At 37.1% G+C, this 19133-nt stretch overlaps 1 protein-coding gene across 3 annotated transcripts in view; it reads left to right on the forward strand.

Moving 5' to 3' along the window:
• LOC139134573 (Fanconi anemia group D2 protein-like) overlaps positions 1-19133 on the forward strand; it is a 56888-nt gene that overhangs the window by 11786 nt on the left and 25969 nt on the right. For all 3 annotated transcript variants that reach the window (XM_070701471.1, XM_070701470.1, XM_070701473.1), the window contains exons 11-26: positions 1130-1217; positions 1583-1687; positions 3301-3389; positions 6920-7055; positions 8297-8437; positions 9357-9491; positions 10498-10629; positions 13617-13724; positions 14268-14453; positions 14692-14811; positions 15163-15239; positions 16165-16311; positions 16697-16913; positions 17438-17546; positions 17851-17971; positions 18457-18703. In XM_070701471.1, coding sequence (XP_070557572.1) covers positions 1130-1217; positions 1583-1687; positions 3301-3389; positions 6920-7055; positions 8297-8437; positions 9357-9491; positions 10498-10629; positions 13617-13724; positions 14268-14453; positions 14692-14811; positions 15163-15239; positions 16165-16311; positions 16697-16913; positions 17438-17546; positions 17851-17971; positions 18457-18703 — 2158 coding nt within the window. The remainder of the gene's footprint in view (positions 1-1129; positions 1218-1582; positions 1688-3300; positions 3390-6919; positions 7056-8296; positions 8438-9356; positions 9492-10497; positions 10630-13616; positions 13725-14267; positions 14454-14691; positions 14812-15162; positions 15240-16164; positions 16312-16696; positions 16914-17437; positions 17547-17850; positions 17972-18456; positions 18704-19133) is intronic.

Below are 19133 nucleotides of genomic sequence, written 5' to 3' on the forward strand. Positions count from 1 at the left end.
ATATCAGTACTGATAACATTTTACATAAATATTTCATTTCCTATCATAAATTTTTGATAGTACTAGTATAAAGAAGGTCTTTTAGCATTAAATTTAGCTTCATCTGGAAAATGTCTAAGCATACATCTTGTTTCCCAGACCATCGCTTAAAAGTTTCAAAACAAAACAAAACATTTCAAAACAAAATCTTCAGGTTTATTCAGATCCAATCAGCTGTTTTTGAGATATTGGTAACAGACAGAGAGACAGACACATACACAGACACACACACAGAGTTTTCTATGACATTAGCTCCTGTGTTTGACTGGCCCCAGTCACTTGGCTTTTCTCGGCATTAGTTTCTGGCTGGCCTGGCGACTGGTGTACCTTGTGAACTCCCTCTAGTGTTACAAGCGGTTTGGCCGTTTATTGACATAAGCCTATAAGTAAGGAAATGATTGACATGGACTCTTGGCTTGCAAAGTGATCTGTTTCTCACAGGAAATAATCTTACTTTGTAACCAATAGTTCTCAAAACTTGATAAGGGATGTTTCTTGTCTTATATTATCTGAGATTAGTATGGGCATGCAGAAAGTGATCAGGAAATTAGACCTGATACCAACATAGCTCTCATTCTGCGCAGTGCAGTGGTAAATAGGCCTCTATCACACACCATGTCTCCATTATTCGTGCATACATGGTTTCAGTACGTCCCACTCAGTCAAGTTGATAATTTACCCGGTTTGAAAAACAAGAGTCACAAAGTTATCGTATTGAAGATTCTTGAAATAAACTTCCGTAGTCAGTGTAATAAGGAATAATGGCCCGTAATTCAGTGGTTGCATTACGGTCCCTCCACAAACTCCTAGGGAAACTCTTCTTGCCCTTTGCATTCTGAATTATTCATAGCAACCAAAACCCTGCACGGTTCCTCTGTGGGCAATCACATTCAACCACAACAGCCTGCCACTAATGTGACAGTCTACTGAAGTTGATTTTATTAATTTACTCTGTTTTGATATTTATATGCCCACAGAGTTGGGCAAGTACACTCCCGCGTGTTTACATGGGAACAAACTAAAATTTCAATAAAAAAAACAGTTTTTAACAATTTTGTGTTTCAAATATTTGTGTATAATTTTTGATCAGGGAAATACTACAGCAAGGTAGTCAAGTTACTGTACCTATTCTTGATGCATTGGTAAATCTCAACCTGCGTCCTGAGCTAGTGGCAGAGGTAAGTTAATATGAAAACCTTCATTAGTAAGATTTTACTACATTATTGAATCTCTATAAACTAACATTTGATAGGTCAGATAATCTGATTGTCCTGGATAAGAAGTAACCATCAAACAAATAATTACCGTCCCAGGGAAATTCTGGCCGACCAGTTTCCATCATGAAATATCTATTCTTTTTGAGTAATACACAGCAAACTTGACTTTGAAGAACTTGCAGGCTTGAAGTGGTCACTATGTTTTCACAAAGATCGTTCAATAGGAAAATTACAAATACTTAAATCATGCAGAAATTTACATCAATTTGATTTCTCATTTCTGGAACTAAGCGTAATTTGTATTCATTTTTTTATATTATTTGTAGATTCGTTTAACTGTACTTCAAATGTTGCCATCAGCTGACTTTGATGATTTGCCGGTCATTGTCAAGTTTATCCTACAGTCTGTCACACCAACTGATGCATTAGAGGTAAACCTTACCATCAAATCTCACATTTGTTGAAATCATGCTACTTTACCAAGGATTACCCTGGCTCAAGAACTGCATGAGATAAAATCCCACATGAAAAAAAACAGTGGGAGAATTTCAAAGTCTGTGGGAACTGGACCTAACTTTTCCTGATTTTCTGCATATTGGTTAATTTGCATAACAATACACTCAGTGTGACAGTTTTCGGACAACCTCAGTTTTCAGACATTTAATGACATGCTGTTGGTTATACTCACTTCGCTCTGTTTTGATAGCGTTTTACAAGTCATGCTGCAGCATATTAAGTCAGGTGACGCTGCCGTCCCGTTTTGGATTGTGTTTTTTTTTTTGGTAGAAGCTATTTTGGGCACTACAAAGTTGGTGAAGTTAGCCAAATCCTATGATACGAGGTGACGAACACTATACACGTCGAAATATAGTTGCGTCGTCCATGGATTACACGTAAATAATTATCACGAAATATTTCCATATAGTTATCTAAACACATCGAAATTGAAAATCGGGGTTCGAAGTTTCAAAATATCAGTATTTAGCCCCTATAATCATATTCCAATTTGCTGCAGATGCGCAGCAAATTCCAAATACAACATCCGATTACTGCGATAGCAGTCTGATCACACGCACTCAACATGGGTAAAAAATTTGGCAACTTTGACCCCCTAAATGCCACTTCTGTCGGTGTTGACATTTTGAGGATAAACACAATAAAGTTTCGAAAGGTATGATAATAAGATTCGTAGTGCTCGTCATTTATGAAACAGCTTTATGGCGAAATTCACTACCCAGTCCAGAAACTGTCACACTGAGTGTAGTTGTAATTGGAGGCAGTCGAATCCATACTTTCTAGTGCGGGAGTAACGGAAGTACAGTAGTCCAGAATAGTGCATTTTCAAAATTCAGTGGGAGGGCACATTTTCAGTGTATGCCAGTGGGAGGGCAGTAACGAACAGCTCTCACTTTCCCCTCCGAATTTTAGGTCAAGGTCAAAAATAAGAAAAATTGGTATATCAGCCTTCAAAACATGTTTTGTGATGATTTTGCAAAATTCATGAAATTTACCAGTTGGCAGCACCTGCAACACCCTGTACATCAGCAATGAACACTTGCTGTATCGACTTCAATCATTTGTCAATGAACGCAAAACTTCCTGTTGACAACCAATCACACACGCTATTTGAAACAGGTACTCTGCAGTAGCTTTTTCTAGCGTAATTATAGCGGCTCTCTACGGCGACACAATGAGTGGTTCTGTACTGAAAACCTGCCAAATATTACCGATGAATTTAGATCGTGTAAATGTATCATGTACGCGCCATTTGCATTATCGGCCTGACTTTTTTGCCCAATTAATTTTCTGAATGCGATTTTTCTGATTTTTGAGCGTAAATATCGCTTTATCGCGCCCCAAAGTGATCCCTGTTGAGTCATAGAAACTCACATGATGTGATTTCTAAGAATTACTCAATGTTGATGATCAGTCATTCGTTTGTATGGGATTGTTTTTGACAAGTGTATTAAGTACGCTGTTGATTCATGCTTATGCACTACATAAACTTGGCATTTTTCTATTTCATTCTTTATTGCAATGTTAGGTGATTAATGATGTCAGGAGTAACTTAGACTTCCCAGGTAATATGTCTGCCATGCCAACAACATCTCCACAAGACAGACACAGAAACAGGTAAGTCAGACACTAGCAGTGTAGTAGTGTGGTCATGCTCTTTCAATCTAGTCAGATACTATATAGGTGTAGTCAGACACTTTGTAAAAGTCAGACACTACGGGTGTAGTCAGATACTGCAAATGTACTCAGATAGTAGTCAGACACTACAAGTGTGCTCTGAAATGTGACATTTTATCAACATTTCACTTGCTTATTCTTCATGAATTATGTTAAGGTAGCTTTCCGCCTTTGCGACGACCTATTTTCAAACGTGAATTTTGCCATCAAGATGTGTACTTTTACCCAAGTATTATATATCACCTGAAAGCTATTTCTATGAATTTTTTTGTTTTATCAAGAAAATTAGTGTGCGATGAATTTTTTTGAAGATCTTAGTGAAAGTGTAAAGAAAATGGGTGGTCTCACGTAAAAAAGTTTAAGTCTGAGCGGAGAGGGGCTATTGTTTAGGTGTTAACGGGCAATTGGTCTTCAGAATACTGGCTACAAAACTGTGTCTCAGATTTTTGAAAAAGGCCTTAGTTTTTTCATATCGTTGAGTCAAAGTTTATCCACCGATTAGTCTTACAATGCCGCCTAATTAAGCAGCAATAACTCGACTTTAAAAATCTTCATAAAAAAACTGAGACACGGTTTTGGAGACAACCTACTTGACAAACGTCTGTGAAAATCTGGTGAACTTCCGTTCACGCGTTCTCGAGTTAAACTCTTTTGAACGTGCTGCAATGTGACAAAATGCCGAACTGAGAAAATGGCGATTTAGTAAATTTGTTCGGGTTTTTCCTTTTGAATGGCAATAAACAATGTACTCAACCGACAAAACAGTAAAACCAGATAGTGAAATCAAAGTGTTCAACGTCAACAGTATATTCAATCAGTGAAATCAGTGTCAACGGTCGAAATGAGGCTAAAAAGGGTGAATTTTGGGAGCGTTGTACTCTTTTTAGAGCGCAATCTACACAGTAGCTGATGAGTAAATAAACTTGGGGAGTGCCAGGGAAGGGATTATGCATAATCTGTTGACTGATTAGTTGTAAGTTTTAAATAGAGTATTAACTGTTCGACCTAACTGTCGGAAATACTACGGCATCTCGATGCCGTCTACACGAGCGCTTGGACTAATTACCTCCATGACAAGCGTACACTACAGTGTAAGTTTATGGCAGCATTCGATTCGACCTCGGAAACGACTCACGGCTGCGGAATGAAAGCGAGCCCGATGAGTGATATAGGGAAAACAATATTGGCTGACAACAAAAATATCTGCGTTTGTATGTGGATGTACATTTGCGGTGTCTGTGATCATGGAGATAAAAAGAACAGCTCCATGCTGTGATTCAGTACGGTTAGAGTAACCGAGGATTCTAGTGAGCAGCCATTTTTTAGATTTTCACGCGCCTTGAAAACCGATTAACACTAATCAAACTACGAGCATTTCTGAGACAATAGTTCGTCCTCACTCTGTACAGCATTTCTGTGGGTGAAGACCGTTTCTGGAGTCATTTATGCTAAAATGAGCCAATCGCCTGTCGGCGGCATAAAAGTCAAAGGAGAGAAGTTGAGAAAATATGAACATAGAGAAAAGTACGTCATTTCATCAAGCGCAAGTTGCATGCGATAGACCGCTCGTCAAGCGTCACACGTCACAGATAGATAACTATCTGCTGTTGTTCGTATCCAACATGAGTACCATCGATTCCAGGCGAATATGATATCAGACCCGTCTTCATTACATGTAAATCTCAGGATTAGGATGGTGTTTTGCACTGTATTCAAGTAGTTAGCCCGTGAGCGTCTCATTCAATGGTTTACCGACCAATGATGACATGTTGATGAAAACTCAGGGCGATTACGTTATTACGTTGTGACGGTCAAATTCATATTGAAATTTGTCTTCGGTCCTGCGGCTACTGCCATGATAACTGATAACAATGTTGTCGTGTCCATTCCCATAAAATCATTTGATTCACATTCGTCCGGTGTACGATGAACATTTGTTAGTCGACGTATGTTTTTACCTTGTCAAGGTCGGTAACGAAATGGGACAAGGAAAAACGGGACCGCGGGATTGAAACGACTTCGACATTATCAGTTCACTGCCATTGTGCCAAAACGTCTGGAAACCAAAGCAGCTATTGTTTTGTGGCGTGTGATTTCTGCATCGCTACGTATTTTGCCTTGGGAAAATTTCCTGTCGCTGTCTTGAAGCCCGTGCAATTTGTTTCCACCTTGTATTTTCTAATCCCAAGTAGTTCCAGTGCCGCGGTTTCTGATATTTCATTTTTATTCATAAATTGTTCAACTCACTCAGTATTCTCATCGAACGGACAATGTCGGGTTTCTAGACTTTTTGGCGCAAAGTCGTTTCGGCCGCACAATTTCCGACGCCAAGACGTTTAGGCAACGCGACCAAGGACGTTTCGGCACTACCTGGTTGGGGGAACTCGTGCCAAATGTTACAAATCAAAACACTGAGAAGTATAGTGTCAGCATTCACATGCTTTAAAGTTTGTGAGAACATGGTGAAAAACCCTGAAAAAAGAGTTTCATATCATTTTCAATAGCAGTAGCCGCCGACACTGTCAAAGTTTGAAAAGCGGCGCCTAAACGGCACTGTAAAAGTCATACTGGTCAGAACGCAAAGGTCACGCTTATGAATATGACTGGTCTGTCAGTTACTTATAAGTTTGAAGGGAAAAAATAAATCGTAACGGGGGTGTCGAAATGTCTTGGGGCCAAAAGAAGCCGAAACTTCGGCCGAAAGAGGCCGAATGTTGCTTGAATGTTGAAGATGTGAAGGGTGTCTGTTGCGGTATTCAAGTGTTCCCGCTGTCACTAAGGCCGCCAGTGGAACGTACCATTATGTATACGTGACAGCCTTTCAAAGATGTTTAACATTACGAAACTTATCCACCACTCCTGGTGCTTTTACAAAAGCACAAAAATGTCCCAGATAAAACATTTAGTGTGTGGGCCATTTTTGTAATCTGAAATTGTACCGTCAACAATGTCATAAGTCTGACCTTGTCGGATTGTGTCGATAAATTGTGATCTTTTGGGAGCGGCCACCCTATGAGAAAAACGGTAAGACCCACCTTTCGCCAGGTACACTCTATGGTCTTGACCCACGCAGTGAACGGTAGGTGTTAATGGGATTTTCACAGCGGATGTTGTCTAAGTGCATGTGAATACTGTGACGCTGCTTGCTTAGCGTAATCCCTTGTCAATCAAGACTTAACGGTAGTCTCAAACGCCAAAATGTACACCTGTGCCTCTCGTACATTTTTATTCCAAAATTTCACCCAAAAACAGGAACTTCACGACCAAGATATTCTACACACAAGGAAGATCACTATTATAGGAATACTTTTCAGGGATAAAAGAAAAATCGTGTTTTTATCTCAAATACCAAAACAAAGGCGGAAAGCTACCTTAAATCATGTTAAAAGTTACAATCTTTGGTAGTATGATTCAGTTATGTACATTTCCATAAATGTGTAAAGATATTGTATTTACCATCATTGTTCCAGATCAAGCACTGATACCAGCAAAGGTATTGAAGTTTTGACATTAGACGCAATCAGATCAGCCATTCGATTTCAGAAGTGCATTGCTGAAGGTTGGATGAAATCAATAGAAAGTGTATCCGGCGCAACCGAGCATAAAGTGAGTAATATCTTAATTTACAGTGTGTCATCTGGGCCAGTAAGGCTAACTTTTGATAATTTTTTCACCATTTTTGTTCTAAATGTTAACCATAATTTCTTGTTCTACTTCCCAAAGCATGTTGATCTACAACTCAGCCTGTACATGTATAAACTGCATTGTCCTTGTTGTAAAGTTACTTCTGGTCTGGACTAGAATTCAAATGTAAACGAATAACATTTCATTTCACACATTCAGGCTAAATAATGGGTGTGTCAACATTCTTTAGGGAGTAGCATAAGAAGTTGCAATTGATTTATAAAATAAAAGTAATGAAAAAATCATCGAAAGTTAGCATTACTGTTCCTTTAAGAATACACAGGGCATTTCCAGTAAAGGAATCATGGAAGTGATGTTCACAACATGATATCAACATAATTTGCACAAGGAAGATGTCTGATTCCAAATTTTTACTCGTATCAATACTTAGTTTTCATTGACACAAAGACCTGTACTTGATTTCAGTGAAAGTAAAAACATGAATCTCTGTTCCAATGAATCAATGAAAATATGTTATGTAATCCAAAACATCTCAACTTCTCACCTAATATAATTGTAGAGAAAGAGGAGAGGACAGAAGTGTTATATCACTGCATTGTCAAAATAGTCACAGGAAAGCAAAATTGATTTTTTTGCCAAAACACTAAGAACAGGTAGAAACAAGTGTTCGTTCTGGCTAGACTTCCCAAAACACTAAGAACAGGTAGAAACAAGTGTTCATTCTGGCTAGACTTCCCAAAACACTAAGAACAGGTAGAAACAAGTGTTCATTCTGGCTAGACTTCCCAAAACACTAAGAACAGGTAGAAACAAGTGTTCGTTCTGGCTAGACTTCCCAAAACACTAAGAACAGGTAGAAACAAGTGTTCGTTCTGGCTAGACTTCCCAAAACACTAAGAACAGGTAGAAACAAGTGTTCATTCTGGCTAGACTTCCCAAAACACTAAGAACAGGTAGAAACAAGTGTTCGTTCTGGCTAGACTTCCCAAAACACTAAGAACAGATAGAAACAAGTGTTCGTTCTGGCTAGACTTCCCAAAATATTCCAATATTATCATCATTCACAATAATCAGCTTCTTCAAAAACACCACAGCATTTGTGACCTCATTTGTAAAGGTCAAGCCACGAGAGATGAGAGTTCAAAAATATCACTTTTTGTTGTCTTTTCTGTATGGTATCTGAATTTTCTGTCTGTTTTCAGGTTATTGATGTCTTTGTTTTGCTGATTTTGCATTCAAATGGAAATCGGAGAAAGATCGTTGAAAGTCTTGTGAGAAATAAAATCCGATGTGGACATTTTAATGAAGAGCTTTTGCACACTACATTCAGTGGACATACACAGGTAACACTCAACTGACTCACTCAAACTATTCGGTGATCATAGCTCATTTGTTCATTTTTTTCATTTTTATTCATTTTAAGATGTAAATAACTTATGTTGAATTCTAGTTCTAAACATTGTTTTCTCCATACTGTTCTGATTTATTTATATTAATGATTCATGTTGTTGTCTTATATTAACCCTTTTCCTGCCAGACAGTAATAACTGCATCACTTCCCAATCAGCCAAGTCAGTAAAAAGCGGTATTGAGCCAAAACATGACGTATTTTCACCCACTTGGCTTGGTATATTATAGCATCTTTTGTCGAAAAAAAATCAACTTTACAGTATTATGTTTTCAACAGCCTTCAAATGCACAGTATTATGTTAAAATACATCATATGGAATACGTTGTTTTTCATTAATTTTAACCATCTCGACCTGGTGGTGAAATATGGACTTGGCAGGAAAAGGGATATCCCTTTTCCTGCCAAGTCCATATTTCACCACCGGGTCAAGATGGTTAAAATTAATGAAAACACAACATATTCCATATGGTGTATTTTATCATAATACTGTACATTTGAAGGCTGTTGAAAACAAATACTGTAAACTTGATTTTTTTGGACTAAAGATGCTATAACATACCAAGCAAAGCGGGTGAAAATACGTCATGTTTGGGCTGCTTTTTACTGACTTGACTGATGGGGAAGTAATTGTCTTAATTAATACTGTCTGGCAGGAAAAGGTTTAATGGTTCATGTCGTTGTCTTACAAATAAAGTCTGAATGATAGTTGGAGCATGGGTGTAACTAACCTACAGCAACCAAAAACACTGATATTGCATTTAACAAGAAGTGTTAACATTTCACCTGTCAGATACCAGATATGGTTGCTAACATTGTTGCCATGTTCAAGACTTTCTTTCCAACTGTTACAGGTTGTTAGAGAGTATTTCACATCTGTTCTCTCATTGGCCGAGATCTTGCTCAGGTCACCAGAGCCTCCTGTTGCAAGCTTTGGATGTGCCCTCTACAAGCAAGCATTCATCTACTTTGATCTCTATTGTCAACAGGTAAGTTGTGAAATACAAGAGTGGCTAATGATTCCTAGGTATCTTTAACAAAATTATTCCCCCAGCAGCTGGGTCTATTTAGAAGGTTTGGCATTTTGTAGCAAAGTTTTGATTTGATTTAAAAGGAAATGTAGAGTAGTTGTCATGGTGAACTGAAGCTGTACATTCACATATTAAAGATCCTTTAGCTGTAACTTTGGTCATTTTTTAATTTTGTTTGTTTCTGAGTATCATCTGCAGTTTCTGGTGTGAATCCCTGAACCATGGAGAAATTCCTAATGTTTAGCTCATAAATATACCTTATATGCGTATAATCTGCATTGTTATTGTTTAAATTTTGTATTCAGGTCTGGACTAGAATAACAATAACAATGGTCATTTCACATATACAGGCTGTGTTGGCAAGCAGGACACCGGGCATTGGTCATGATGATCAGATTATAGTAAAACTCTGTAGTTGATACATTGAAACAGAGTAGTGAAAAATTAGTCAACAGTTACAGCTAATGTTCCTTTAAGTGTTATTAATTCCCAGTACTGGGCTGTATAAGGTGCTATGACCCTAGACATTCATTGAAAATCTGAATTGTTTATCAGGCTGCTACTATAAAGGTAGAATTAGAAGACACTTTATACCAATGAGATTTATATTTTGTTCAAAAACCATGCCACAGAATATTAAGAGAAATAGCCTAGTGTCTGCAGGAATATGTCACTGTCTACACCGCACAGTGAGGGTTACATTTACCAAAAGAAAGACTACAGGTTTACAAAATAACAGCACTGTGAAACTACTTGGTGCAAATCCCAAATTTAACAGAAACAATATAAAATTGACAAAACAAAAAGTATTTGTAACTGTTCCATCCTGTCACTTCACTCAGTTTAACCTTGTACACATGTGGACAGTTTGTTAACTGCAATGTGTCAATAACTCATCAGACATGTTATATACAATTAGTGAATATTGAATTCATCAAATGAAACACTACATTTGAATTTACAGGAGATTGTTGGAGCCTTAGTGACTCATATTGGCAGTGGATACGCTGGTGAAGTGGACTCATCCTTGGATATACTCTCTGATCTTGTAGAAAGTAGACCCAATGCCATGGCGCCATTTGCTGTCTTTATCAAAGTAAGATTTCAAAGTGATAATTGTATGATTGGGATTTTGTTTTGAATGTTCTCTGTTGTCTGTCAAAATGACTTTGAAAGATAATACCACATTACTATCAGTCAAACCATTCTCTGTTTCAATCACAAATTGTCTTGACAGACAGATGGTTTGTGTAAATGATTGTAACCTGAAATCCAACAGGCTATACCAAAAGTGATTATATTTTGATAGTTATGTCAATGTAAGTTTCAATCAAACCCTGAAAGATCTGGATACTCACAAATAATACACTGTATACTTGTTACAAAGAAATAAAAGTCATTGCTACCATACTGCTCATTGCTGTAATAACTTCCAGGTGTTATTAGTCCCCACGGACACCGTCCGGGGGGACTTATAGGTTTGGTCATGTCCGTGCGTGCGTCCGTGCGTGCGTGTGTGCGTCCGTCCGTGCGTCCGTCCGTTCACGCAGATATCTCAGAGACGCCTGGAGCGATTTCGTTCAAACTTGGTACAAGGATAGTACCCTACCTCATACAGATGCACATCGATTTGTTTCACAATGCGATCAAATTTGGCCGTGTTAGAGGACTTTTTAGTTTTCACCTCCATAGACTCCCATGTATAAGGCAGTCCATAGACTTCCATGTATAAGGCAGTCCATAGACTCCCATGTATAAGGCAGTCCATAGACTCCCATGTATAAGGCAGTCCATAGACTCCCATGTATAAGGCAGTCCATAGACTCCCATGTATAAGGCAGTCCATAGACTCCCATGTATAAGGCAGTCCATAGACTCCCATGTATAAGGCCAAGAAAAATAAAAATTTAGTTTCTCATCGTATTCATATTGCAAAAAGGATGCAGTTACACAGTTTTTAGTCCCCAAAGATAAAGTCAAGGGGGCTTTTAGATTGGGTCATGTCCGTCCGTGAGTCCATCCATGAGTCCATCCGTTCATGCAGATATCTCAGACACTTTGACAAAATGTCACGTGACCTTGGTGACCTTTGACCTCGAATATACATATTTGTCCATAACTCAGTAACCACAGTAACCACAAGTCCTAAACCTTTCATATATGGTATGATGGGACACCCTATGACACCACATATTGTACCTCATAAATTATGTGCACATCTAATTTTGAGTGAGCCAATAGAGCTAGAGGTCTGATTTTTTGTATATATGGATAACTTAGCAATACAATTTTTTTGACAAAATGTCACGTGACCTCGGTGACCTTTGACCTCAAATATACATATTTGTGCATAACTCAGTAACCACAAGTGCTACACCCTTCATATTTGGTATGATGGGACACCTTATGATGCCACATATTGCACCTCATTAATTATGTGCATATCTAATTTTGAGCGAGCCAATAGAGCTAGAGGTCTGATTTTTGTATATAGGGATAACTTAGCACTACAATTTTTTTGACAAAATGTCACGTGACCTTGGTGACCTTTGACCTCAAATATACATATTTGTCCATAACTCAGGAACCACAAGTGGTACACCCTTCATTAGTCTGGCAGAGACCCTGCGATTCGCGTTCTCCCCTGTTCGAACACGCGCGCCCTTCAGAGACGCGACGCGAATCCCAGGGTCTGGACGTTCTTGCAAGCGACCGGTCGGATTTCTGCCTGATCCGGGTACTTTATAGAACTCCACACATCCGTTAATCAAAACAAAAATGACAAGTAGCATAGCCAAATAAAATGAAAAATGAAAAATAAAAACATACCACGTATATAGGTCTACCTGCTACTAGTATATATTCTCTCCGCCCAGTTAGATAGGTTTTTCTTTTGAGGTCACTACCCTTATGAATATTCATACCCTTGCAAAAACGGACAGTCGCTGTGTCTGGCAGCGCGTGCTCACAGCTGCACAGCGTAGTCTTCGAATGCAGGCCCATCGTGGGCGCGCACAAAACAAGGCACAGCGACTGTGGAGAGTCTAACCCTTCATATATGGTATGATGGGACAGCTTATGACGCCACATATTGTACCTCATCAATTATGCACATATCTAATTTTGAGCGAGCCAATAGAGCTAGAGGTCTGATTTTTGGTATATACGGATAACTTAGCACTACAATCTTTTTGACAAAATGTCATGTGACCTCGGTGACCTTTGACCTCAAATATACATATTTGTCCATAACTCAGGAACCACAAGTGGTACACCCTTCATATATGGTATGACGGGACACCTTATGACGCCACATATTGTACCTCATCAATTATGTGCATGTCTAATTTTGAGCGAGCCAATAGAGCTAGAGGTCTGATTTTTGGTATATAGGGATAACTTAGCAATACAATTTTTTTGACAAAATGTCATGTGACCTCGGTGACCTTTGACCTCAAATATACATATTTGTCCATAACTCAGTAACCACAAGTGCTACACCCTTCATATATGGTATGACGGGACACCTTATGACGCCACATATTGTACCTCATTAGTTATGTGCATATCTAATTTTGAGCAAGCAAATAGAGCTAGAGGTCTGATTTTTGGTATATAGGGATAACTTAGCACTACAATTTTTTGACAAAATGTCACATGACGTCGATGACCTTTGACCTCAAATATACATATTTGTCCATAACTCAGGAACCACAAGTGGTACACCCTTCATATATGGTATGATGGGAGACCTTATGATGCTTCATACTGTACCTCATTAATTATGCATATATCTAATTCTGAGCAAACCCATAGAGCTGGATGTCTGTCATACATATGCACATAGATTTGTTCTGTGATACGATCCAATAAGGCCGCCATGTGGCCATTTTATTATGATTCTTTCATGTCCTGAACTACAGCTCAGACATGTATCAAGCGAATTTATTCAAAAGTATTTTTATCACAGACCTAATGAAGAGGACTCTATCCTCTCTGAGGACCTGTAATCAAAGTACCCATTAACAAGTGGGGACTATGTCATCAACGATGACTGTTCTTTTTGTATTTCTACCAAACTAGGGTGTCTTGGACTACCTAGACAACTTATCAACATCTCAAATCAGAAAAGTATTCTGGATGTTGAGTAACTTAGCTTTCAGGAACAATCAAGATGTCAGCCTGATACAGGTCAGTGATTTCATGATTTGAAGATACAAAACTATTTCATAATCATGTAAAATATACTCTTTTTCAAGTTGGATTCTGATAGGATATTAACGTACAAAGAAATGCAAAAATGCCAAAACAATGGTAATTTTACATCTTTAATGACAAGGAATAAGTCAGCTCTTTGTTGTTGTCTTTAAACTTTGAGAAACATACCTACATTTAACAGATGTTTGACCTCAACAAAATATCATTGTTGAAGAAAACAGTAAATATCATCAACTACAGAAGCAGACAGCATATGTAGCACTGACTGAATAATCAATATTTGATGTATATCAAGTCTTTATTAGAACTCATAATCAATATTTGATGTATATCAAGTCTTTATTAGAACTGACATAATCAATATTTGATGTATATCAAGTCTTTATTAGAACTCATAATCATATTGCTGTGTAACTGAACAGTACACCTAGTAGCATGTAGGCAAGAAACATCTATGATTGCTATCCTAAGTAAAAATTTTTTTCATTGTGTTTGATTTGTAAATTTAAATATCAGGATGATATGCACATGGTTATAAGAAAACAGCTTTCCAGTAATTCATCAAAGTACAAAAGAATTGGTGTCATTGGAGCCATTGCAATTATCCACAATATGGCTTACCATGGCAACGTGGAAACAGAATCAGGGGATCTGTCTGAATCTTTGACGACATCCAGCATTGAGAACAACAACTACAAACAGGTTAGTTACATGTACTGACATAGGAAAACCATCGTGTTGAATATTTATTTACTCATGTAGACTGTCTGTGTATATCAGCAATCATAGTCTTATTGCGAATTTTGTGTCAATCTAATAGTTATAATGACAACATTAATTAGAACAGAAATAGTGGTCATCAAAGGTAATCTTTAAGCAGTTTCAGCCATATGGAAATACTTGTTACAAGCTGATGATTTATATCTGTTTTATTGCATAGGTGATTTCATTATTGGAATTAGTCCGTAGTAGCAGCAGTAAAATGCCTGAAAGTTCAGCTTTGTTTTTTGATGAATTAGCAGCTATCGTTCAGAAAGGAGAAATGGATCCCAAAGTTCAGGTTAGCAACGACTTTTATTACTTTCACAGAAATCATTCCAGTGTGTTAGTCCCCACGTGCAGTGATGACGGCTAGGTCGGTGAAACTGCTAGTCTGTTGCTGTACATGGATCTAAACCTTGTGAGATTGGCTAACAGAGACTCTACTATCTGTATAATATCATGACATCATATACTTGAAATACTGGCGAATGATTTCAAAATATTGTCTGTCTGGAAGAGTGTTGATGCATTTCAATGACATATAGATTTCTTGCCTGGCGTTTTCTTGTAAATCTTTCACTTTGAAAGCAGAAGATATAGAATACAATTTCAAATATTGATATTTAATTCTGAATCATTTTTTCCCCAGAAATGTATAAATGAGTCAATACTGAGTGACTTCCAAGACGATTTTGTTGTAGACATTGGACCTGAGAAAACAAATAGGTATGTCAGATCTTCTCCATAAAATGTCAGTGTTCATAAATGGTATTTATTTGTCTTCTGTGTCTGTGGTAAAATGGAAAACAGGGGAGTATGACAAGAAATCGCTCTTTTGTGAAAAGTTGTTTTCGTTGTCGTGTGTCTATCAAGCAGAAAAGCAAACGATCAAAGCTTCAACATGGTTGAATCATTCTAACAGTTTTTTTTATCTACTGAGTGATTTTTTGGATATCAATTTTGTTTGTGTGATAAAGATTTGTAATGGAGCCGAAAAAAGACAAAATCTTGTCTAAGTAACATTCCTTTTGGTGTGGATGTTTTGCTGTCAGGATGTCATTTAGGTAATTATATATCAGTAATTATAAAATGTTCTTTTATTGACTTTGATATTTTAACAATAAAGTCACAAAAACACTATAGATATGTTTCTCATCTATTGTCTCTACAGAAATGATATGGCCATGTGCTGTTTATGTCATTTTTGTTTTATTTTTAGCTCACAAGGCCAAACCACTGACATGAAAACCAATCAGGAATGTGTACATTCAGTGGCAGTTCTGAAATGCTTCATGATGACATGATGGCACGAATAACTTCTCTGTTGAACTGTACAGTCTGTGATGACATGATGGCACTAATAACTTCTCTGTTGAACTGTACAGTCTGTGATCCTACAGATGATTTTCTGCCCTGTGTAGCAGCACTTTGTCATTTTTTAGTATTTATTTTTTTTCAAAGCTTAAAAAAAGGGTGGCGTGGCTTGTCTAGATTTTTGTGCACAAGAATGAAGAACAAAAGCTTTCCTTTTTTGCTGTAATCTGATTCTCCATGGGACGTTTGTTGCTTTTACAAGTAATATGCACAGACAAAGACTGAAAGAGAATTAGATCCATATCAACATATAATTTTCTCATTGTTGTATATTTAGTGATGCCATTCCTATTGAGATGATGTTTAATTTGGAAGAAGGTGACACAGAAGAAGGGATTGTGGTTAATTTAATGCCACTTCTACAGAAATCAGAAAAACAAAGTTTCAAAGCAAACCTTGCTGGGAAAGACAAACAAGATGAAAGGTAAAATGTTTGACACTGATACATAAAAAGTTTTTGATATGGAACTTGGAAAAAAAAAGACACTTATAATCTTTGATACAGATCAGTGTTGTAGTAAACTGCTTATTTAGGAAAGTAGAGTCTGGCAGTATTACTGTAGCATTGGTATTCCAAGTCAGAGCTTGCTGCTTGACAAGAGTATTAGACACTGTCTGTGATTAGAGTTATGGCATTGATGCTTGGAAACCAGTTCTGCCAACCCACAGCAGAGTAATTTCAATCTTTTTCTTCAAAAAAATTTCAAACCAAATTTCAGAATAACTAACTGACATTAAGTTGCACTCCCAGCCACATGTCCTTCAGTTGAAATCTAATTATCATATAATTTTTGTTGTGTTTATTGTAGGCATATATCACCAATCTGTTTATCTCCACATTTCCGATTACTGCGTATTTGTGAGGAAATTGAACATAAAGGAAATTTAGAGGGCATTGATGCTCTGTTGGGATGCCCAATTTATATGTTTTCCAAAGATTATGTTGACAAGATGGACTCACTGACAAGACCTGAAAAAGAAATGATGTGTACAGCTGCTTTCTTGACTCTCAATTGGTTCAGAGAAGTAAGTTCTTATCTGCCAATATCAATCATTTTCACTGTTCTGACAATGCTTTTATTTTGTTGACAAGACTTTTATGCGGTTCATCTACGGGGTTATGTAGAGTTACCTATTGAAAAGACAGGAGAGATGTTAGACTTTTTCAAATTTTGGTCAACATCATGAATATAATAAAAACTATTGAAATTCTCTCATTAACCTTTACACTATCATGACCAATTTTATCACACATATCAAAGGTCATGTGAACATTCACAGGATTGTACCAGAATTTCCTGGCACGCAAGGTATACAGTTCAGTTCAATATGGTCATGATATTGTAGGCTCTCATCCCTCTTACTGTTGTGTAGACTTCTTTTAGGACTTTGGAAGAATGGCCGCTTATGGATGTACAAGTTACAACAAATCTTCATGATGTCTTATTATTTAGTGTTTTTTTTATTGTGTAAACTAAAAATTATTTGTAATAATCAAAATTAAAGACCATGTTTACTTTGATAAAAGAAGATTCGTCATTTTTTTACAGATCATTAATGCATTTGCCAGTCAGACGGACAGTGAGATGAAAGGCAAAGTTCTGTCACGGTTACAGAATATTACAGAGGTGCAGCAAGTGTTGGAAAAATGTCTGGCAGGTAAAAATGAGAAAGAAGATGACTATTGTAAACTTCACTGCAATTTAGTAGAAATAAAAGTTTTTATAAAAGTGATAATACAGTGAAGTTTTAGATGAAAGAGAATGTAATATCAGATGAGGTGTAAACATTTGACACCGTACAGTGCTAGGTCATAAAATGTTGTATACAAGTCAGGTGAGTGTTTTTGAACAGACATCAGTATGGACTATATCCAGGGTTTTTTTGTAGCAACATGAGAAAAATTGAAACTGAACATGTATAGTGTAATGGTTGATTATTGACGTCTATTGTTGATCTGTAGCAACACCTGGCTATGTTCCACCATTGGCTAATTTTGACTCTGATGAAGTCAGTGTGAACCTGTTGCCGGGGCAACCAAGCACGTCTGGGGTAAACACAAAGAAAGGAAGAAAAGCAAAAAGGTGAGGAATATATATCAATGTTTTGACCTTTCAGAAAGGAGTACATCTTGAAACCATTGTGATATTGAGTCAGAGAATTAGTGTCTGTACTTTTGTAGGAAAATGATTCATTGAACTAGTAAAGCTGAAGACACCACTGCTAGGTTGATAAAAACACTGGATTTGATGAAGATATTTCACTTAAATTATGGAAATCCTACTCTGTTTTTATTTTAGGACAGAGAGATATTTGTTCGAAAAGTCAATGGACCTGACTTAGTATTCCAAATATTTTTCACATTGTTGTTTCAAAATGAAATATTTCAGTCTGGTATAGGCAAAGCAAATTTTATCAAGAAAAATGAACAATTCAACGCTCTTCTTGTTCCAGATAGCTTAGCATCTAATACTGCTTTTGACACATGCATGTAACTGAAGATGTATTTATGTAAAAATATGTTGATGTTGTTTATAAGTTATTCTTATCCTCTGCTAATTGTTCATAGTAAGAAGACCAATCTTGACAAGGAGAATGCTAATAATACTTGTACTCAGTCTCAGCTCAATGTGACAACAAACACTCAGCCTGATAAGACTTCAGCTTTGAAAGACACAACTACTGAGATCGATAAAAGCAGCATTGAATTGTCTCAATACAGAGCTTATTTCCGTGAATTAGATATCAGTGTTTTCAAAATTCTGAACTGTGGCTTGGTAACTAAAGCTGTCTTGGATACTGACATGCACACTAAGGTAAGATGTTCTCAAGTATTTTTATGCAACTTCTGAACAGATATTTTTGGTCTCCTCTTAATTTATGAAAAATGCTAAAGAATCCAACAAATTTCTAAATGTGAAATAGTAGAAGACTAAACTCATAATGAATAGCACATTTTTTGCTCAAATCAAATGTGAAAAAATTTATGAACCCCTTTCATTCCCACTTTGAGAGACATCGCCTGTGTTTGTTTGCTGTCATACGGCATATTTTTGAATTTGGACTGAAATGTGAAATTACACACAAACAAAAAGAGAAAGATCTGCTGGTCTGAAAATGTGTTCACAGACAACAGTACAAGATCTGACATTACCATTTGTTATAGGATGCTGCATTTATTTCATTCTGCAAGTCGGTGTTTTAGCTTCACTCCATGCTACTCTTGTTGTACAATGATTCATTGTT

This window comes from Ptychodera flava, chromosome 6 (assembly GCF_041260155.1).
Source record: "Ptychodera flava strain L36383 chromosome 6, AS_Pfla_20210202, whole genome shotgun sequence".
Lineage (NCBI taxonomy): Eukaryota > Metazoa > Hemichordata > Enteropneusta > Ptychoderidae > Ptychodera > Ptychodera flava.